We start from the raw sequence: 24,413 nt of genomic DNA on the forward strand, positions 1-24,413 counted from the left end.
TTTTGGGGATCAAATAAAAGAGCATGTATAAAATACTTATTAGATTACCTGGTGCATACTTTAATATTCAAATTTTACTTCAAAAAACTAAAACCAAACAAGGTATTTTAGATATTTTAAACAACTGTTCCACTGAAAAGAAGGATCCAAAATTCATTCTTTCCTGCATTTTACATTTTGAGTCAAGGCATTATATGTACATGGAATATATTAAATGGGCTTTTTATTAAAACATAGCAATTGCTAATTATCATGCTACCCAACTCCAGAGACCAGTGCCACCACATCACGTAACTTATTTTTAGTTTAGGTAAAATTTACATCAGTGAAATACGTAGATCTTAGCTGAACAATTTAATGAGATTTTGTACATCCATGCTACCAACACTCCCATTAAGATACTAAATATTTACATCATTGCAGAAAGTTCTCTCATACCCTTTTCCAGCTCTTCCCCAACCTCCCTATCATTCTAATTTTAATTACAAAGGTTAGTTTTGTTTGTTCTTAAATTCTGTATGGAGTAACATTTAAAGTAAAACCTCTTTCATGTTTGGCTTCCTGCAGTTAACCTATTTCTGACATTCATCCACATTGTCACACGTATCAGTAGTTAATGCTTCCTTACGCAGTCTATGAAAATACACAATTTACCCATTCTAGATTGATGAACATATGGGTTGTTTCCAGATTTAAGCGATTATGAATAAATCTGCTATAAATATTCCTGAATAAGTCATTTAGTGTATATATACACCTATTTTGGAGGGGGAAGGAGAAATACTTGGACCTGGAATTGTTTGTCACAGGGTAGATATATGTTAATTGCCAAACTCTGTCTAAGTAGTTATACTATTTCACATTCCCAACAGCATTACGTGAGTCTCAGTTGTTTCAAACTCTCATCAATATTTGTAGCTGTCAGTCTTAAAATCTGACTCATCTGGTAAAGTGAAGTTTTCCTGATAAATAACTATGTTAGCACACTTTCATCTGCTTACTTTCCATTTAATATATCATCCTTTCCCAAGTATCCAACTCATCTGGTAATTATTTTAGTTTAAGTTATTAATTTCAAGGAGTTTTCAGGTATCCCAGATATGAAAACAATGTCAGATACACATATCATGAATATGTATACCAGACTGAGGGCTCACTTTTCACAATCTTGATATCATCTCTTGATAAGGAGAAGCTAAAAAGGTTTATGAAGTCTACTTTATAAACTTTTTATGATTAGTGTTTTATCTACCTAAGAAATCTTTGGCAATCCCATGATCATGAAGATACTCTTCTATGGTTTCTTCTAGAAGCTTAAAAGTTTTAGCTTTCAAATATATGTCTTTCATCCACCTCAAATTAATTTCTGTGTATGGCGTTAAGGGACAAGGTTCAATTTTTCCTGTTAAAAGGTTTATCCTGGGCGCCTGGGTGGCTCAGTTGGTTGGGCAACTGCCTTTGGCTCAGGTCATGATCCTGGAGTCCCGGGATCGAGTCCCACATTGGGCTCCCTGCTCAGCGGGGAGTCTGCTTCTTCCTCTGACCCTCTTCCCTCTTGTGCTCTCTCTCATTCTCTCTCTCTCTCAAATAAATAAATAAAATCTTAAAAAAAAAAAAAGGTTTATCCTTTCCCTATTGACTAGTCTTTGTTGAAAATCAGTTGACTCTACTTGTTTTCTGGACTCTTCTGTTTTAAAAATCTGTGCTAACTTGTTGTTTTAGATTTACTGCAAATTTTGAAATCAGATAGTATAAATCTTTGTCTTTCACAATATTTTTTTTGCCCTTTGTTTTGGTTTTTTTTCCTGGCTACCTAGTCAAAGGCATTTTTACTTCTTTCTACTCTTTAGATGTATTAATCCTTCTCCTGGCCTTATTACCCTGACAATGACTATGAGTTAACCTGGTATGATGATTGTGGACATTTCTGACTTGTGTCTACTTTAGGGGGAAAACTTAACACTTCAGCATTAAGTATGCCTTTTAGATATTTTTAGTTTTCATCATAAATAGGTGCAGAATTTTGTCAAATGCTTTTCTGGCATCTATTGAGATATGATTTTTTTCCCTCTTTGTTAATTTGGGTTATTAATTGATTTCTGACTGTCAAACCAACTTTGCATTTTGGGATAATTCTCACCTGGTCGAGATGAAATATCCTATATCCTTATTGCTGGATTCAGTATGCTAATATGTTGTTAAGAATTTCCATGTCTGTGTTCATGAAGGATATTGGTGTGAGATATTCTTTTTTTGAAAAGTCTTTTTTTTTTTTTTACCAGGGTAATGTCTGCTTTAGAAAATGGCCAAGGAATTGTTTCCTCTTTATTTTCCAGAAGAGTCTGTGTAACACTGGTATTATTTCAAACTTCAGTATTTAATAGAATTTATCACTGAAATTCAATTCCTTTAACAGATACAGGGCTACTCAGATGTCTTCTTACATCAGTTTTGGCAACTTTGTGTTTTTCAGGAAATTTGTCCATTTCAAACAAGTTGTAGAATTCATTCTCACAAAATTATTCATAATAGTCCCTTATTGTCCTGATAGCAATCTGCAATATCTATTTAATTCTGATACTGATAATTTGTTCTCTCTCCCTTGTCCTAAGGGTTTATCAAATTTATTTTTTTCCAAAGAAAACAATCTCTGACTTTGCTAATTTTCTCCATTGTATATCCATTTCTCTTCCATTGATTTCTATTCTTATCCGTATTACTGCTTCCTTTTATTTACTCTGGATTTAATTTGCTCTTCTTTTTCTCCAGGCAAAACATTTAATCTCTTAAACTCTTGTTCTTTCCTCATCAAATCCCTTATAGCTACAAAGTTCTTTCAGCACTGCTTTAGTTACATCCCACAAGTTTTTATTAAATTTTATGTTCATTACCTTCCAGCTTAAACAATTTTCTAATTTCCCTTGTCTTTTTTGACTCACAGGTTATTTAAAACTTGTTTAATGTCCAAGTATTTCAGGCTTTCTTGACACCCTATTGCTACTGATTTCTAATTTAATTCCATATGACCAGAAAACTTCATGGCCCCCCAGAATAGTTTATCCTTGTGAATATTCCAAGAGCCCTTTAAAAAAAAGTGCATTCTGCAATTACTGAGTGTAGTATTACACTAACGTCAGGTCAGTTTGTTAACAGTGTTCAAATGTTCTATATTCTGACTTTTTTGTCTATGTTCTATCAATTACTAAGAGTGGTATGCTAAATCCACCACTGATTCTGTGTATGTGTATTTCTTCCTTTAGTTTTGTCAATTTTTGCTGCATGTTTTGAAGCTCTGTTATTAGTTACAGTACATTTAAAGTTGTTGGATCTTTTTTGTGAATTGATCCCTTTATCATTGTTAAAAAAAAAATACAAACTTTTAAAGAAACATTTCTGAGACAATCAGGAGAAAATGAAGCCTACCAGGATATTTTCATGGTTTATAGGATGTATAGCTAATTTTTTAGGGGTGATGTTACTATGACTACATTTAAAAAGTAAAGTTCTGGGGCACCTGGGTGGCTGTTGGTTAAGTATCTGCCTTTGGCTCAGGTCATGATCCCGGAGTCCTGGGATCAAGCCCCACACTGGGCTCCCCGGTGAGTCTGCTTCTCCCTCTGCGCTTTGCCCCACTCTTGCTAATAAATAAAATCTTCAAAAAATAAAATAAAAAGTAAAGTTCTTACTACTTAAATACCAATTAAAGGTATAACATCTGAGATTTGCTTTAATATCATCTAGTGGGGTGGGGGAAGAAAATGCAGTTAAAGCTGTGATAGAGGCAGCCACGTGACACCAGTTGTTGAAACTGTTGATGGCCACGTGACACCAGTTGTTGAAACATGTGTGGATTCATTACCTTATTCCGTCTACTTTGGCGTATGTGCAAATTTCAAGAAAATTATTAAAACAGTAATGTATTTAAATGTCTACTTTTCGTTTCATTTTAGACATTATCTTTACACTCCCTACTATTTAAGTCCTTACCACTTCCTCTCTCTCTCCTATCTTCCTATCTTCCAGCTTTGGCCGGTTATGTCTTAATCTCTACGTTAACATGGTTAATTACATTCTTATTTACACAGTAAGTTTTCCATGTGTTAACTATAACTATGTGATAATTTTCAATGAAGAGAATTAACAGTTTATCATAACACTTTTTTCTGCTGCTACATCACAACTAGTCCATCTCTCAAAAAAGAAGAGAGAATCTCTTGTGCAAAATCTTAATCCACTTCACTTCTAGACTAGACTAGATTATTTGGTAGAGATTTCTCCCTTCTTAGGAACCAAAAACATGTCTTCTTTTCCGTATCACTTATGTAATTAATCCCTCATTCTACATATTATATGAAATTTATGCTATTTTTCTTTTCAAAGACATTCTTCCACTTTTAAAAATTTTTTTAAGATTTTATTTATTCATTTGACAGAGAGATAGCAAGAGCAGGAACACAAGCAGGAGGGAAAAGGAGAAGCAGGCTTCCCGCGGAACAGGGAGCCTGATGTGGGGCTCCATCCCAGGACCCTAGGATCATGACCTGAGCCAAAGGCAGATGCTTAATGACTGAGCCACCCAGGTGCCCCTTTTAAAATTTTTCTTACGGCATTCTGAATTCCTCTGTAATGAAACCAAGGACTTTCTAGGCCAATAAAACAGAAAATTTTGGGATTCCTTTTCAATGGACTCCTGAGGAGGCCCATTGTTTTTGGATCCCATGTTTTCCTTTTTCCTGGATTCCTTGTTTTGCTAGATTATGTTTTCAAACTAATTTCTTTAGGAACGAGTATGAAAGAACTTTGAGTCACTAGAAATTTGAGAATTGTGTTTTCACATTTTATGGTTTGACTATATATAGAATCCTAACTTCAAAATCATTTTCCTTAGAAATCTGACTATAGTGCTCCATTGTCTTTTATCATCCATCTACTCCGTCCCATCTAGTTTTTTTCATGATAATCTGATTCCAATCACTTTTTTTCCAAGCCCCTAATAAACAGCTTGCTTTTGTTCTGAAACTAAAAATCTGACCTTTGTTTTTCTGACATTTCAAGAAAATGTGTTTGCATGGGCAATCTTTGTTTATTCCATCTGCCTGAAACTTGTTAGATCTTTTATATCCAAGAATTTATTTCAATATTTATTTAGCTCTAGAGATTTTCTTCTATCATTTCTTTGAAAGATTCTTCTCTTCAATTTTCTCAGTTCTTTCTCCTAACATACTTATTATTCTGGATTTTGCAACTTTTGAACTTCTGAAAGGTCTATACTTCTTAAGTTTTATCTCATTTTACATCTCTGTGGCTTATTTTTCTGCTGTGTCATGGGAGATTACATCAACTATATATTACAACTCAGTACTTACATTTTAACCTCATGCTTATGCATTTGTTCTGTTTCAAAATTTCACCATATTTTTGGGTTCCAAGAACTCTTCCTTATCTTGAGAGGGTGGAAGATAGTGATGGTAAGATTCAGTTTCTATATTCTCAAAATCCTCTGATTATGAATTAGTTTGTTTTCTGTTTGTTTACATTCTCTTGTTACCTGAATTATTTCAGTTTCATTCAAAAAACAGTATTCTGTTATCCTGGTTTCTTTTATGATTAAGTTCTTGCTATTTTCTTAACCTGACCATGAATATTTTAACAGTAAAGGATTGGGCTGAGTATTCTACCCAGTAAGAATAGTTTCCTATAATGTTATAAGCACAGGGTTGTTTTTGTGTTAGGATTCTCCCTGACTGGAAAAGGTATGTATTATCTCAGGGCTTTGCAAGAGTGGAAGACTAATAGGTTTCATTTGGAGATAAGTAGGTATGAGGATCCCCCAAAATGCAAGAATGAGAACTCTATTCTTGTGAAGCACAGTCCTCCCAGCAGCCTTAAGTCACCCAATTCTCTCTTATGTGCTGGTGCTTAATTCAGAACCCAGTCAGATTCCACACACCACATTAAATCCAGTATTAGATACAACCTCTTTCTGAATTATAGTTCCCTCTGCCCTATTACACCCATCTATCTTCCAGAGACTTGTTGAAATTCATCATTTATAATGATCATTCTTTCTTGACATCCTTAATATTTTGATACTTCTAATATAAAATATTCCATCTGGGATATATACTGCACTAGGAATTAGAGAGAAGAGGGGAATGGGAAGAAAAATTGAAAATAAGGATGTATAAGGCATTTGGGATAACAAGAATAAATATAAAGGAATTTTGTCACAATACAACTAGGAATTTTCATTCAACAACAAAAAAATCAACAGAATGCCTAATAAAAGACAATTTAGCGATACCCAGATAGGATTAGCTAATTATAAAAGATCTATAAATCTTATTTTCAAAAAACTCAAAACTAGAGAATGGAAAGGAGGGAGGAAGAAACGTGGGATTAGGGATGGAGAGGGGAGGGCTGATTTGAGGTTAAGAACATACCTTCTAAATGGTGTGAAGCATTAGTAGCTCCACTATTAACACTATTCCGATCTTTTAGTCCTGCAGGTGAGGCACCACCACCTTCTTCATACCATATATTGCTATATAATGTTTTAAAAATAGTTGTTATATCTTCTTGACTAAGAATGAACTGTGAAAAGAAAGATTTGCTTATTTTAACATTATTACTTTATGTAGTTAGAAATTCTCTTACTCTGAAAAGCAAGTGTTTCATTTCAGTCCTCTACAAACCAATTTTTTAGTGCATTAGATATTTCTACTAACAGGATATTCAGTTTCCTAAATGAATGATCTTAGTACTTTGAGAAATACAGAAATTAGATGTCAATACCAATGAAACTATGAATAAGTTTTTGCTATGAACATATCAATTAACTTAATAATTTAAAACCTTTAAAATGAACTTTCATTTATCTAGCTACTTTGCATTTTTTTACTTACTAAGCACCTCAATTTACAAATACAAATTACTCAAAAATATTGATTTGCATCATGAAAAATAATTCACAATGTGTTTTATATGAATTATTTTTTAGTTTGAACCTCACAAAAGGCCTAGGTATAAATATATCCTGATTGTATAAGAAGCTGAGACTTAAATTCACTTAAAGAACGCACGCACTAACTCAAAACCCCATGTGTTGTGAATTTAGCCTAAAATCACCAACATAAGAACTATATCGAAAGCTATGATGGTTAATTCTATGTCAACTTGCCTAGACCATAGGATCTACATATTTGGTCCAGTATTATTCAAGATGTATTACATATATGATATGTATATAGAATACATACAGGATGCACAGACCAACCACAAATACCCAGCCACCTTCTGGGGAACACCAACTAGGATAAAATTGGTTCTTCATGATCCACTCAAGTAGTTAACAGCTGTTGCAGCCTGCCTCAGGAGACCACATTTTTAACCTCTCCTGAACCTCATCCTCAGTGTCAGGGAGACGCTAAAACTGAGTCATCAAGAAGTCAGTCTACTGTATCCAGACCAAGTGTATACACACACACACACACACACACACACACACACACACACAAATACACACATCCTATTGACTATGTTTCTCTGGAGAACTAAAATACAGTGAAACAAAAAACAAAACAAAACTATGAGTTTTAAATTGATATGTTTTAATCATCTCAAGGAAATAATTTTAATCCCACAAAATGAGTTTTATTTGTACCAGGATTCCTTTGACTATATTTCAAAGATGATATACTAATCCAGCGTTTTCACTTATTCATGACACCTTGTGTTTATTATGTATCTGGTATTACAAAAATATTATGTTCATATAAATAAGCTGAAGTTAAATATTACAACCATGTCTAAATCATGTCTTTCAATTAGTACATGTATACTGAATGCCCCCCAAATATTGATATTAATGATCACTCTTCAGTCTTGCCAACAGCTCAGTCCAGGAAGTTGCAAGAACTATAAGAATCCCAGGACTGCTGGTCCATGGCTCCTACATGTCAGGACAGGCTATCCTGCTACTCCCAAACGTCTAAGTCAGAAATCACAAGATGTAGCACTTAGTCTAGATGCATTAGAGTAACTGATTCTAACCTCTCCTTGATCCAGGAGGGGTCAAATATGTGGACCCAGGTCCATACCTGCTGACAATTCAGGTGGATCAGGACAGGGAAAGACCCAATTTCATCTGCCCTGGAAGGCAGCCAGCCCTTTACAGACGGTCTGCAATATCAAATGAACATGCTGCCAGCATTCTTCCTGGAGAAGAGGGGAGCAAAATGGTGTCCCTGCTGCCCCACAGAGATCTGCCTAAGACCTGGGCCTACTAAGGAGAGGATCTGTGCAGTATATGCTGGGTAAAATATGCTACCTATGTTTTAAAAGTTTCTATCAATTGTCTTAAAATATGGAGAGACTTCAATTTTTATCTTAGGAAGATACTTTCTGGGGCACCTGGGTGGCTCAGTTGGTTAAATGTCTGCCTTCGGCTCAGGTCATGATCCCGGGGGTCCTGGGATCGAGCCCCTGCATCAGGCTCCCTGCTCAGCAGGCAGTCTGCTCTCCCTCTCCTTCTGCCTCTGACCTCCACTTGTGCGCTTGCACTCTGTCTCTGTCTGTCTGTCTCTCTCTCTCTCATAAATAAATAAAATCTTAAGAAAAAAAGAAGATATGTTCCATTTACAAGTTAGGGAGTCTAATATGATCTTATACATTAAGAGCTTAAGAATTTTCAGTTGAGATGATGTTTTAAAATCTAAATGTATTTTTTTTTAAGATTTTATTGATTTATTTGAGAGAGAGAGAGAGAGAGAAAGAGCATGAGAGGGGAGAGGGTCAGAGGGAGAAGCAGGCTCCCCGCTGAGCCAGGAGCCTGATATAGGACTCGATCCCAGGACTCCGGGATCATGACCTGAGCCGAAGGCAGTCGCTTAACCAACTGAGCCACCCAGGCGCCCAATCTAAATGTATTTCTGAATTTTAAAATCTGAAACCTTTAAAAATGATGCTTTTCTCTTTTTGAATACATTTTTTTTGGGGGGAGAGAAATAGAAAGAAAACTGGGGGTGGGAGGAGGGAAGAGGATTTGTTGAGTAGGCTTCTTAAAGTAACCTTCCAGACAGAGTATGTGCTGCTATCACTTTAGCAAAGCATGAGATACAGTTTTGAATTCCATGCAGTCAAAGGGAAGATAGGAAATTTTGCATAGTTACATTAGAGATCTGTGAAGCAGTATCAAGCAATATCTAGGTAAAGTTATGCATAAGGAACTGACCCATTTGCCATTTTCATTGTCAACCTCTTCCATTTCTTCTAGGACCTTCTCTAGGTTATTTCACATATTGTTGTGGCTTTAAATACCATCTAGATGCTGATGACTTTCACATTATTATTTCTAGTCTAGCCCTCTCCACTAAGTTCTAAATTAATATATCCAACAGACTACTTATCAGATCTGACATTTGCTTCCAGTATGGAATTTACCACAATTTATTACTACTTAAATTACATGCCTATGTACTTTCTTATAGTCTAACTATCACACCTCTAACACCATAACTGCTAACCCCTACATTAGAGTGGTTAGATTCCATGAAGCCAGAGATAATGCCATAGTTTCTTGGCCACTGTCTCTCCATATATAACTCTGGACCTAACACAAAGAAGCCATTCAAATGTTTGCTGAATGAATGGAGAACATTCAATGAATTCTAAGTTAATATAGCTACTATTTCAATTTTGACAGAGCCGATCAATATGTAACATCTACACCAAAATATCTTATGTTCCCAAGCAATATTTTTAACCAACAAAACAGAAATCAACAAGCATGCAAAAAGTTACCTCCATGGGCTTTAGCTGAGCATTTACATTAAAACAAGGAACTTCCTGGTACCACTCCCAAGATAAATTTCGCTCAACAATCACCTCAAGATTTAATGGCAATAGCAGATCTAGTACTTCCTGGTATGCATCATCAATAAATTGAGTCCTGTAAGTAGAAATAAAATTGTTTTGTTTCATATACACTCATAGTAAAATTTTTTTTTAAATTTATCCTTCTATATACAAATAGTAAAAATCAATAATTTTTGTATTTAAAGAAAAATAAAATCTACCCAGCCTCCCAAGTCAAAATGAGACATATTCCACCCTACCATGAATTTAGGTAACTTTCTCTGAGCTCAAGTTATCCACATTATAAAGAAATCAATCTCCAGAATAAGATTTTGCAATATGTTAAAAAAAAATGCCAAAAATATGTAAGTTGTAACCCTTAAATGAGAACTATCTCTATATAATCGGAAAACATACATTATAGATGACCTCATTATAAAAACAACTTAATTCACTCACTTAGGTATGGAGAATACCACATATCCCCTTAACTTGATAGCAAAGTTAGACCATATAAAATGTCTACTTCTGTGGATGAAAAGCAATTGAATATGGGAAATTTCATATTAAGTTGAACCATACATGCCTTTCCAAATATTCATAAGGGTAGGACTAATGCTTCGGAATGGTGAAAACAATAATTACTGAACGCATTTCAATTGATAATGTGACCACAGAAGCCTCTCACTGTACGTTCAAGTGACAACTTCAAAGTAGTACTGCTTAATAATGTACTTACATTTTAACCGGCAGCAAATTCCAAATGCTTCAACTAGGGTATGTATGAAGCTATGACTGCAGAATTTTAGATTCACTTACTCAAGTGGAGAGAAATATGGGAGTCATCAGGGATCTCTCAGAATGCCTAGTATCATACCATTTTATGAATTAAATGCACGCATGCTTGCAATCTCCACTTAATGGGAGTAAGTTAGGAAATCTAAAAGGCCTATAAAGAATATTTTAAATGCAGTTTTTTTATTTTTAAAATTATTTTTAATTTCTTAAATTCCAGTATAATTAACGTAGTGTTATTATTAGTTTCAGGTGTACAATATACCGATTCAACAATTCTACACATTACTCAGTGTTCATCAAGATAGTTGCATTCGTAATCCCTTTCACCTATTTCCCCCACCTCCCCACCTACCTCACCTCTGGTAACCATCAGTTTGCTCTCTCTAGTGAAGAGTCTGTTTTTTATGTTTATTTTTAGTTTGTTCATTTGTTCCTTAAACTACACACGAGTGAAATCCTACATATTTGTCTTCTGAATGACTTATTTCACTTAGCATTATAATCTCCAGATCCATCCATTTTGTTGCAAATGGCAAGATTTCAATAATTTTCCATAATTCCATAATTTGGCTATAATAAATAATGCTGCAATAAACACAGGAGTGCATATATCTTTTCATATTTGTTTTTCATATTATTTGGGTAAATACCCAGTAGTGCAATTAACGGATCATATGGTAATTTTGTTTTTAATTTTTTGACAAACCTCCATACTGTTTTTCACAGTGGTTGCACCAGTTTGAATTCCTACCTACAGTGCACAAGGGTTCCTTTTTCTCCACATCCTTACCAACACCTGTTGTCTTGTGTTTTTGATTCTAGCCATTCTGACAGGTGTGCGAGGATATCTCAATGTAGTTTTGATTTCCCTGATAATGAGTAATGTTGGGCATCTTTTCATGTATCTGGGGCCACCTGGATGTCTTCTTTGGAGAAATGTCTGTTCATCTCTTCAGCCAATTTTTTCAACTAGGTGTGTGTTGAGTTGTGTAAGTTCTTTATATATTTTGGATAATAACCCTTTACCAGATATATCATCTGCAAATATCTTCTCTCATTCACTAGGTTGTCTTTTTGCTTTGTTGGTTATTTACTTTCCTGGGCAGAAGATTTTTATTTTGCTGTAGTCCCAATAGTCTATTTTTGCTTTTGTTTCCCTTGTATGTAACTCTTTTCTCTTGCTGCTTTTAAGATGCTATCACTACTTTTTCCCCATTTTAATTACTATGTGTCTTGGTGTGGACCTTCTTGGGATGATTTTGTTGGAGGATCTCTCTGCTTCCTGGATCTGGATTTCTGTTTCCTTCCCCAGGTTTGGTAAGGTTTTGGCTATTATTTCTTCAAATATTCTGTCACCTTTTCTCTCTTCCCTTTCTGGGATCCCAATGGTGTGAGTGTTATTACACTTCATGGTGTTGCTGAGTTCCTTTAATCTTTCATTTTTTTATTATTCTTTTCTCTTTCTCTGGTTGCCTGATTGCTTTCCATTGCTCTGTTCCCCGGGTCACTCATCCATCTTTCTGCTTCCTCTAGTCTATTTGTTCCCTCTCATGTATTTTAAACTTCAGTTATTGAGTTATTAACTTCTGATTGGTTCTGTTAATGTCTTCTTTCTCTTTGTTGAGGCTCTCACTGAAGTCCTCCCCTCTTTTCTCAAGTCCAGTGAGTATCTTTATGACCATTACTTTAAATTCTCTGTCAGGTATATTATCTCCATTTTGTTTAGCTCTCTTGTTGTGATTTTGTCCTGTTCTTTCATCTGGGACATATTCCTCCATCTCCTCATTTTGTCTAACTCTGTGTCTGTTTCCATGTGTTAGAAAAATCAGCTATGTCTCCTGCTCTTGAAAGTTGTGGCCTTATGAAGAAGCCCTGTAGCATTCTACAGTGCAATGTTCTTTGTTCACCAGAATGTGGTGCTTCAGGAGTATCCTCTAGATGTTATGTGCACCCTACTCTGACTGAGCTGAATTTGCCTTCAGTCCTGTTGCCTGAGATTGCTCTCTTTGCCTGTTCTGAGCAGAGTTTGGTCCCTGTGTTGTTAGTAGTCCAGTCTGGGGCCACCCACTGACTTGGGTCAGACCAGGTGTTTGCCAGAGCAGTGGTAGCGATGAACTCCAGATGCCTCTTCCTGTGTTGTCCCTGAGAAGCTTTTGTTAGTGGGTGGGAACTGCAATCAGACCAGATGTCTGCACCCAGCCTACTGTTGAGGCCATAGGTGAACCGCTGTATGTGGTTATTTCCCTTTACCCTGTTGTAGGAGTCACTTTGGAATGGTGCTGGCTGGTGCCGCCTGCACACTGCCAGGCCTGTGCCACCTCTTTGGATGGACTCCTGCCAAGGGCACGTTGGAGAGGGAAGGTCCACCAGAGAATGTGGGGGCAGAGTGTGTGGTGCCAGCAAGGTTTGCACTGGTCTGCCATGGGAGGGGACCTCCAGGCAACTAGGAAAACTGCCCAGCCAGGATGGCTGGAGTGGGTCTGCAGAGCATGCAAGCACAGGGCGCACGATCAGCAAGCTGGGTGGAGAGTGTTTTTGCTGTGCTGGTTCCCACAAGTGTCCATGTATCTAGGCTGTGGCGCAGGGGAGGGTAATGGCAATGGTCAGCTTCTTTGTTCTTGCGTAAGACTCCCAAAGACCCCTATCGTTTCTGCACACGCTCTGAAATTAGTAAATAAATCTCCTTCCTGTACATCCTAGACATTTTACAAACTGCTGCTTCTGTGCCGTATCTCAAGGGGGGCTGTTTGTTGTGCTGTCTCTTTGATGGTGGGTATTCAGTCTCCCACTGTGCTCTGGCTCTCCCAGGGCCGAGCCTGTGGATTTTTTAAAGTTCCAGGTATTAAGCCCCACTGATTTTAAGAACTTGCTAAGTTATGCCCCTGTGATTTTTCAAAGCCAAATGTTATGAAGATTCATTTTCTCAGTGGGGTTCCCTGTGCCTGGGGTGGGATCTGTATCTCTCCCTTCTCCATGACCACGGGTGTCCCTCCTTCCTATAGATGGACAGCCTTGAGAGTCAGTTTGGCTCCCCACCATGTTTCCGCCCTTCCTACCCTCTCTGATGTGGCCTCTTCTCTACATTTAGCTGCGGAGAGTCTGTTCTGCCAGCCTTCAGGTCATTTTCTGGGTTATTTATACTGATTGTGAGTATTATCTAGGTTTATCCATGAAAGGAGGTGAGTCTAGGATCTTCGTACTCAGCCATTTTTCTCTGGAAATTCCTCATGTGCAATTTTAATAGGTGCATATTATATGACATATAACATAAGTCATTTTATCAACCTTCTGTTAAAAAGTTATGTTGCTTTTAATTCTTCACTATAATAAATACTTGGATTATCTTTGTACATATCTTTGAGTAAATTTCTTCTTCTGGGCAAACTGTAAGAAACACTAATTACTGTGTCAAAAGATTACTTCTTTAAAAAAAATTCTCCTTATCAGTACCAACCAATATATGGGGTAGATACTTTTCCTATTCTCTCCCACATTCTACCTAACAGTGTTTTAATAGTTTGTCTTGTCTGCAGTTTCAATTAGAATAAAAGCTTCATGAAAGAAGGGACTATGTTTATTTTATTCTACACTGTACTGCCAGTCCTTCACTTAGGTAACTGCAATTGTCATGTGCTTTACAATTATTTGCTGAAATAAGAAGGCAGAATGTCACTTTGTCTGACACCTCAGTTGGGAACACAGGCTTTGGAGATCAACATTACTCATGACTATGCACAAGAAATAACTGTAAAAGTATCATGAGTATTGATTTTGGGGTTACAAATAGGTTTTAGCGAGTGGGAAAATTCACAAATATGGAATCTGTGAATAACAGGATTGACTATATATGTGAATAATTAGAATATACATACACAGTTGTGGTCAATCGCTGACTTTCTATTCTGTTTTATTATTTTAATTATTTTACTTCATATCATAATACATTTTAGAAGTATTTAACACAATTCAATCTATTTTAGTAGTACCTCAAATGTTATGATGTTTCCATTCTCCAATTTCTTCTTTAAAAAAAAAAAATCTTTGAGACATCTTGTCCCCTATTTATAGTTCAAAAAAAATTTCACAATTTTTCAAAGACTTTAAAAAGAACTATTTGATTTTTATTGAGAATGCATTAAATGTATAAATTAATGTATACAAACTGACATCTCTATATTATTAGGTCTAGGAAAATATTCTGTCCACATTTATTCAAGATTTCTTTCTGGTCATTGGTTAAGTTTTACAATTTTCCTCATAGAAATACTGTAAATATCTTTTCAAAATTTTACATTGCAATTAATAGCTTTGCAACAAAAAGATTTCAACAGAGGTGGTCACAAATATGAAATACTTATTTGTCTTTATGTGCTTTACTCTGAAGCTGTAACCAAACTGAATTTCCAAATATCAATAATTTTAAAATTATTTCAGAGGAAACTGGTTATACTCTATAATTCTATTTCTAGAAATTCATCTGTAGGAAATGAATTATCCTAAAGACATGAGTAGAATGTCATATAAGTATTGATGAACAATTATATCAATCATCATTACAGTGTTATTTATAACAGCAAAAGAACCTAGGATCAAATTAACTTTCTAACACCAGGCAAATGAATTTTTAAAAACCTGTAGAATAAAGTGAAATATTAAAAAAAAAAAAAGAACTCAAAATAACATGGAAAAATATAGCATACTGTTAAGGGAAAAAATGAATTTATGATCCAAAATATACAATATAATTCTTATTCTACTCAAACATATGTGCAGAAATAATGAACTAGAAGAAACACACCAAATTATTAATAGTACTTACCTTTGGGTGGTCATACTGTCAGCAACCTTTTCTATTCATCCAAACACCATTTTATGTTTTTCTTCAATAAAAACTCATTTTTGGACATAAAAATAATATTTTTAATGCTCTAGAGATATTTAGTGAACTCTTTTCAAAACAATGTTTGTAATATAGGCTCACACCTAGTTTACATCTACCATTTCTTGAAATAAGGCAAGATGTGATTATAGATCTTTTTTAGTAAATTTAGACTTTTATACAGTTTCAAAAATTAATGAGCCATCTAAAGTTTAAATTGTTACTCTTTAGTGTATTATTAAAATAGAAGTCTCTCACCCACTATTTTCCTATGATTTTTGAATTATCTGGACTTGGCTGAACAAATCATTCTACATTTTCCAATGTCTTCACTAAATGTATTACCTTAACTGAAACCTGGCTTTCCATGGAGCTCTATTAAATAGAGGCCAATTTTTCTCCCTATCAATTTAACACCCTATCAGTCTCAGGGTTAAGAGATATAGAAATCATTTTCCTTAATTTGCAGTGATACTCCCCAACCCTCACTCCTATCCCTTTAAGCATAATATCAACCAGGTTCACCACCTTCTACTTCTTGCTTTAATCAATCAACAACTAGTCGGTGTTTATTTTTGAAGACTTTGAGATTGATGAATCTCCAGTTTATAAAGCCCTCTCTATATTCTTTTACTCTATCAGTACCCTCTTGTCTTTGATTTCTTCCATCTCCATTATCCATCAACATGGTGGATATTTAACAATCCTGTTCTACTACCTTGAGTCACACCTGCTTGTTAAAAATTCAGTCTTGCCTGAATCTAATACCAAATATCAAGTATTACATAAAAAAATATCATGTACCATTAATTCATGGTTAACAATATCAACAGAGTCCTCAACACTGTCTCAACATACACCCCCTGGGTTGCCCCCCATCTCTCTGCCTGCTTGCTCTTAGTCTCTTTTAAGAAATGTATGTTCCTTACGTTTTGGCATTTGTGAGCATTCTGTCCCATATGTCCCACTCTAAAAACTGTGTGATAAAGGCTTTAATAACTACCTAAATATTACTAAGGACTCCCAAATCTAGAAGTCCAAACACTCTAATATCCATACACATGTCCAAGTGCCTTCCAATCTCTTTCTATATATCTCTATATCAAAGTTAGACAACAACTTCCAAGTTATTTTGCCCCATAGAGAACTCAATGTCTCTACTCAACGGTTTTTTCTGCATTGCTCTATCTTATCTCCGTGAACTGCATTATTACCAAATACTGAATTTGACAAACCTGCAACCCAGTCAAATTTAACTTCTCTCCTTGAATCCTAACATTCATTCAACAACCTCTGACTATAAATTCTACTTTTAAATTTCTCTTTACTGGTTAGTTCTCCACTACCTCACTTCCCTACCCTAGACAGCATTACATATAATTCATATGTGAATCACTCCAGTAGTTAGTAAACCATTTTTTCAACCTCCAGTGTTGTCTCCTTTTCACCTGGTTTTCTACAACCCCTCCAAAATCTAAACGTGATCCTAGTTTTGTGCATCAGCTCAGTAAATTCATTAAATAACACCTACCTCAACAATGAGGTAGGTACTATTTATTCATCCTTTGTAAAGACTGTTACTAATCTTCTTCCTAGCACAGTACCTGGGATATACTAGGTGCTTAATAAGTACGTAAATACTCAATTGATGAAAATTTCTCCTTCTATCCAAGATGAAATAATGTGAACCAGGCTTACCATCGTGCCTGAAACAACTCCCCCTCACCAAAAAAACCCACATAAAAAACATTAAAAAGTGGTTTTCAAGACACAGAACATCAGGCAACTGTCATTTCCGAGAGGTGGTAAAAAAAAAAAAACAAGGTAAGCCCTAGGATTGCCCCAACTTTCATTGTTTTGAGATAATTTACAGGCCATGGCAAAGGGAGGGGTAAGCCAGGAAAAGACCGGCAAAGTCCACCAAGTTGAGAAGACAGAGCTGAGAGTCTAAAAAGAACAAGACAGCTAAGTTCATATGGTAAAATGCCAGAGAGAAGAGCTATAGAGAGAAAACTGAAATTTTAACACTAAGTGTCTACATTAGATATGTTCAAAGCGGTAATCTTAGCTACCACCAAAAGATACCTACAAAAGGAGCAAAATTAAACCCAAAGTAAGCAGAAAGAATTAATATCAGAGAAGAAATCAATGAAAAAGAGAAAAACAAGACAGAAAATCAAAAGGCAGCTCATTAAGATTAGTAAAATGACATAAAATTATAAATATCAAGAACAACTGGGATAACACTACAGATATTAATGAATAACAGGATTATTATGGACTTTATGCCATAAAATTTTACAACTGAGATGAAATGGACTAATTTCTTGAGAAAAAATAAAAGATCACTTAAGAAAAAAATAATTTTAATAGTCCTGAGTTTATTAAAGAAATGGAAATTGCAGTTGAAGATCTCCCACAAGCAAATTCTAGGCCCCAAATGGCTTCAATGGTGAATTCTACCAAATATTTAAGAAATACTACAACTGTACACAAACTGTCACACATGTATCCATGTCAAAACTTTTCAAACTGTATACTTTAAAGATATGCAATTTATTACATGCTGATTATATCTCAATATAGCTACCTTAAAAATATTCAACTAATAGAAATAAGGGCCAGGGGAACCTGGCTGGCTCACCTGGTAGAGCATGTGACTCTTGATCTAATAAGGGTCATGAGTTTGAGCCCCATGTTGGGCATAGAGCTTACTTAAAAATTAAAAATAAACTAAAATTAAAATTAAAATTAAAAATTAAAAAAATAAAGAAAGAAGGGCTGAAGGAAGCCAGACCAACCAGAGGTCAAAGAGAAGTAGAGGTAGCAAAATAAGGGGAATGAGACAAGGAAAATGAGATCAAAGAAAAATGACGGGGGAAGAAGAGGGCAAGTGAGTGGTATAAATAGAGATGGATCCAAGTCAGAAAAGAAAGACAGTGCTAAATCTAGAACAGGTGATTAGAAATAGTATGGAAACACAGTTAAGTAGTTCTGGAACTCTTCACTTACTCTCTTATTCTAATTTATATTAGGAGATTCACTTATTCTCCTAATTTATAATCCTATGCCCAATGATTGCATATGATTGTATTCTACTGTGTTTTATTTTGTTTTAAATTAGAGCATCAGATCCACAGCACGAAGCTGATAGAAAATACCATCTAGGTTTTCAAAGAACTGGAAGAGTATAATAGATCTTGCCAAAAACCCTGGGGAAGAAAAAAAATCTCAAAATTCAGTAGTTATATAAAATAAAATCTCCCTGTAGACAGAAGACTCAGGATACCAAAACCTTTAATGTAAAAAACAACCAAATGTAATTAAGAAAAGCTTACCTGTATAGTCGCATTTCACTCAACCTTATTGTTATCAAATCAATAACGGGTGGGGGGTTGCTCTGGCTCTCTGTTATTACATGGAATGTGTTTGTCATTGTAATTAGTCCAAAATCAGCAACAAAAACATTTTCAGAAACTGGAGACTGTGGGATGACCACCACTGGGGCTTTGATGTTAACATCCAATGCCATTCTAGAACTCCTCTGTGCCAATTCTTTTACACCAGTAGCAGCCATTCCTGCTGCCTGAACAGTAGCCTCAGCCAAGGCTTGTTTAGCCGCTTGAAAATTATCTATAAAAGCCTAAAAGATAACAAAATTATATTCTTACGGTTACCATTAATTAATGATTGTTAAATATATCTTGATAGTTTTGATTTCACCTCCATGAGAAAAGTTTTTTCTTGGTACAACCACGCATTCTTTATTCAAAGTCTGGTTGTCTGTATTAAATCTCAATTTTCTGCAATTTTAAAAGTTGAGAAACACTAGGATACAGAAACACAGTGAAAAAACAAAAATTTTGTCCCTGGAACAGAGAAACATGCGGATATTGCAAAGTTTCACTGGAAACTCCTTCCCTTTATTATCTGACTTTTCCTAATGGCTAAGCAAGCATACTATATTTCCCTATAGAGCCTCAACGGACAGCTTATTTATGTTTGTAAGATAAAAAGTAACTGAAAAAATAGTAAAATATGTTTATCAAGAACTCTAAAGTTTTTTTAATTCTGAACTCTAGAAAATACTTCAGTAACACAAAATATATCTAGAATTATACTTAATTTTAAAATTGTACTTCATTTTCATGTTTCAAAACAATTTATTTTCAGTAATTTTTGAGTGAAAGGCAGGGCTTAGGGACATAATGATTTTTATTTATAAAAATAAATCAGAATAAAAATTAGACCAAGGATGCTTGTTCATCTTTACTATTTGTGTATGAAAAAAATTTATGGCTATAGAAAAAATTGTATTGTAACCTCAATTTAAAAGATCACAAAAATAGCAATATTGTTTATTTAGAATCAACTGATTATCTAGTTTATACACCAAAATTTAGAGACAACATTTTTTTTAAAAAGTGAATACTGAAGTCATAGAGACAGGTATGACACTCACAGGAAAAAATTATCAGCTGACAGCAAGGGAAAAACACAGGGGGAAAAAACTATGAAAAGGAGAAAAAGGACTCAAACACCTTATGGCAGTATCATACAAAGATTAATTTTAAACTCTTTAAAGCCCCAGATGATTACGGTTATAATATGCAATAGAAACTATAATTTCCATAATGATGACATGAGACCAAAACAAACTTCAATTATATATTTAGTATTTTTAATTAGAATTTTAAGTCAGGTAAAACAAAGACTTTAACCAATTATATATAAAGAATTCAATTGATATATATAACAAATCCTATATATGGTATATAATGTACATTTAATACATTAGTATGCATGTTTGAATTAACTGGACTATTCCTATATGAAAATGATTTTATACAAATAACACACTATGCATTTCAGTTATGATAAAGGATACCCAGAAAATTATGAAAAATCAGGGGGGAAAAAAAAAAAGCAAGGACTTTTTGCTCTTTACCTATGCTGACACCGGCAATTTCCAACTAGTAGGCAAAAATAAAAAATTTGATAAACATACTTACCAATATAGAATAAAGAAATTTTGTGATAAAAACTACTTCAATGCAACCAACAGTTAAATTAATTTGAACGTCAACCACATTCATATCTGTGTATGCAGAACCAGCAGTTGCATCCACAAAAGAAATCATTTTGAAGCTAAAAACTTCTTTTCCAGTGATGTAAACAGCCTTAATAAGAGAAAATTCAACTGTCAGAATCCATTTTTAAAATGTGCTTTAAGTACAAAAATAAAGCACAAAATAATGAAACATACACACATATTTGGAAAATATTCTAAGTATTCAAGCCAAGTACAAATAAAGCAGTAATTCTAACACTGTCTGTTTGTTTGTTTTGTTTTAACATAGGCCCCACGCCCAGTGCAGAGCCCAATGCAGGGCCCAGACTCACGACTCTGAGAGTGAGATTTGAGCTGAGATCAAGAATTGGATGCTCAATCGACTGAACAATGCAGGTGTCCTCTAACACCTTTATCAGAATCTACACTGCAAGGTTTTTCAAATTGGTGATGGCAGCTTCCTTTGTGGGTCATGAAATTAGTTTAGTAGGTCTGGCCCAACATTTTTTTTTAATGGAGAAAACTGAAGAAAAATGATCAGACCATACGTTTTCATTTAGTGCGTATACTTGTATAATGAGAGTTGCCATATGAATGTATTATTTGGTCACTGTAAAAAGTTTGAAAAATACCACCTCTGCAACTTAATGAAACCTACTTCTCTTGATTTATGTGAATAGGTTTTCCAGATTTTTCAAAAATCTCCTCCTATCACTATACTTCTCTTACTAGTTTGTGAAGGGTCATCTCAACTGCTGAACAAGACTGACTTACAGCAGTTTGAAATCTCAAGCTCTGCAATACTAGTGAAAAAATGGTAGAGACAACAGCACATGTGAAATGTCAAAAATATTTTTAAAGATGGACATATCATCAATTTCGTTGATTTATAGCTTTCTTGACCCTCTTAAATGCTAGAAGGCAGAAAGCTGAAGAGCCATCAACAAGCAAATGAATTCCAACATGGAACAAAGAAAACCTAAGGAACCAAAGAAATTAAGGAGCTCTGAAGGCTGAGGTGCAAGATGAGGCTGAAAAAAGTCTACAGGAACTCTGCTTCTGTCTCAGATGTAGAATGCTGGGCAGAGGCCCATTCCAAACCTTTACAGCAACCACAACACCAACAAAGAACCAGATAAACTATAAAATCAAAACTTTTCTTAAAAACCATTATAAATTTGAGGCTACAAGCCAACCAAGCAGCCTAAAATCTAAGGATAAAAAAAAGTACCTTCAGGAAAGACAGAACACAAGCACCCGCTCACCTATGTTAAGGGGAAGGAGAAAGAGATACCAGGTACCATACAAGCTAAATAAGAAGAATTCAGCTAAAATGGTGAAGGTGGACTATGGACTAATGTGAGATATACAATCTCTGGCAGCCACAGACCCAAGAGGAGTTCACTCCCAGTTGCAAGGACTTCACTGGGAGCTCTCTGTTGGGAGCTTATGAGAAATACTGGGGACAGAGTAGAAGATGAAAGAAAGCTTTCCTTGGTTATGACCCTGGAAGAGGGAGAAGTCTTCACTGCAAAAAGGGCCAAAGGACCACCAGGATTATTCTCTTCTCAAAACCTTAAGAGGGCGCCTGGGTGGCTCAGTTGGTTAAGCGACTGCCTTCGGCTCAGGTCATGATCCTGGAGTCCCGGGATCGAGTCCCACATCGGGCTCCCTGCTCGGCAGGGAGTCTGCTCCTCCCTCTGACCCTCTTCCCTCTCGTGCTCTCTATCTCTCATTCTCTCTCTCTCAAATAAATAAAATCTTTAAAAAAAAAAAAAAAAAACTTAAGAAACTAGGAGAGGGGCACCTGGGTGGCTCAGTCAGTCAGCGTACGACACCTGGGTTTTGGCTTGGGTCATGACTGCAGGATCCAGAGATCCAGCCCTGCCTAGGGCTCTGCACTCAGTGGGGAGTCTGCTTAAGAATTCTCTGCTTTTCCCCCACCCCTCCCCCCATTCACATGCTCTCTAAAATAAATAAATAAATCTTAAAACAAAACAAAAAACCCTAGGAGGGATACAAAGGCAATACTTTGTTGCCCTCAGGAACAGGTGAAGATACTACACCTCAGGGGCTAGGATAAAAGAAAACTCCTTCTACACCTGTGGGGAGAAATCTTCTAGGGGCCTCAACATTCTAGGTCATCTTGTCCTAGGGCAGGGAAGAATATTCTCTCCCACATAGGAACTACAAAGATATGAACCAGATACCATGGAAAAGAGGGACAGATTCATCAAGAATGCCCTATTTTTTTTTAAAGATTTATTTATTTTAGAGAAAGAGCAAATGCAACCAGGGGGACGGTAGAGGGAGAGAGAAGCAGATCCCTGCTGAGTGTGGAGCCCGACACAGGGCTCCATTTTAGTACACTGAGATCATGACCTGAGCTGAAATCAAGAAATCAGGTGCTTAACCGACTGAGCCACCCAGGCGCCCCGCAAATGCCCCATTTTAGAGACCTAAGGAACAGCTTTGGCTAGGACTGAAACGGGACGAGGACAACTGACAAGCCTACCCAAAACACCTCCCCCACAACAAAATACTCACCATCAAGCAGGCAAGCACTGATGGAAAAGCAGCAGTAAACTATCATCCAAAAAACAGTCAAGAGTACAGCAAGAGAAATTTCTAAGGTATGGAAGTAGAGGGAAGATCAAATGCATAGCACGGAGCAGCATTCCAGGAACAAAGTCCCCATCCTAAGCACAAAATACAGCTGAAGGAATCTGAAGTAGTGGTATAATTAAGGCAATCACATTAAACAAGAAAACTCAAACCCAGCTCAGCTCTCCATTAAATTGTCCCAACCTCCATGCTAATAGCCTAGCAGAAAAAGTACCCATTATCAGACATAAATACTATTCATTTCAGTATGTGTCCCATACATGATCTCTCACATTCAGTCAGTAACTAAGATACACCGCAAAAAGCAAGGAAAAACAAAACCCAACAAATGACAAAGAAATCAACAGAACCAGGCCTGCCTGTAACACTACATGTTGGAACTTTCAGGCAGTGAATTTTAAGTTCCTATGATTAATACAGTAAATGCTTCTAGTAGAAAAGGTGGAAAATATGCATGAACAGATGAATATCAGCAAAGAAACAGAAAGAAGAATCAAGAAAATATTAAAGATTAAAAAAAAAAAACCTCGGTGGGGCACCTGGGTGGCTCAGTCATTAAGCGTCTGCCTTTGGCTCATGATCCCAGGGTCCTGGGATCGAGCCCCACATCGGGCTCCCTGCTCCGCGGGAAGCCTGCTGCTCCCTCTCCCACTCCCCCTGCTTGTGTTCTGTCTCTCACTGTGTCTCTCTCTGTCAAATAAATAAAATCTTAAAAAAAAAAAAAAAACCTTGGTAACAGAAATGAAGAATATCTTCTATGGGTTATTATGTGGGTTCAACAGAGCCAAGGATAAAAATCAGTGAACTTAAGAACAGCTTAATAAAAATTACCCAAACTGAAACAGGAAAAAAGAAATGGGGAAAACACTGAACAGATGAATCAAAGGTTGTGGGACAATGCCTAACAAGAATCTAGTAAGAATTTTTGGAATCCAAGACGAGTAAGAACAAGGAAGAGATGGAAAAGGAAAAGGAAGGGGGAGGAAAGAGAAAGAGGCAAAAGAACTATTTGGAAAGATAATGAAAAATAATGTAGACAAATGCAAGAAGCTCAGAAAACCCCAAAAAGAATAAATATTATAATATACTTACATACACCTAGACACACCATACACAAATCCTGAAAACAGGCATATAAAAATGAGAAATATATACAAAGGAAAGAAATAATATTACAAAATTCTT

At 35.8% G+C, this 24,413-nt stretch overlaps 1 protein-coding gene across 1 annotated transcript in view; it reads right to left on the minus strand.

Annotated features, from left to right (window-relative positions):
* The window catches only part of VPS13A (vacuolar protein sorting 13 homolog A), a 270,154-nt gene that overhangs the window by 106,631 nt on the left and 139,110 nt on the right, over positions 1 to 24,413 (minus strand). The window contains 4 exon segments of the mRNA XM_035723481.1: positions 6,444 to 6,594; positions 9,802 to 9,949; positions 18,871 to 19,175; positions 20,545 to 20,712. Of these exon segments, the coding sequence (XP_035579374.1) occupies positions 6,444 to 6,594; positions 9,802 to 9,949; positions 18,871 to 19,175; positions 20,545 to 20,712 (772 nt within the window).

The sequence above is a fragment of the Zalophus californianus genome, chromosome 13, assembly GCF_009762305.2.
Source record: "Zalophus californianus isolate mZalCal1 chromosome 13, mZalCal1.pri.v2, whole genome shotgun sequence".
Classification (NCBI taxonomy): domain Eukaryota; kingdom Metazoa; phylum Chordata; class Mammalia; order Carnivora; family Otariidae; genus Zalophus; species Zalophus californianus.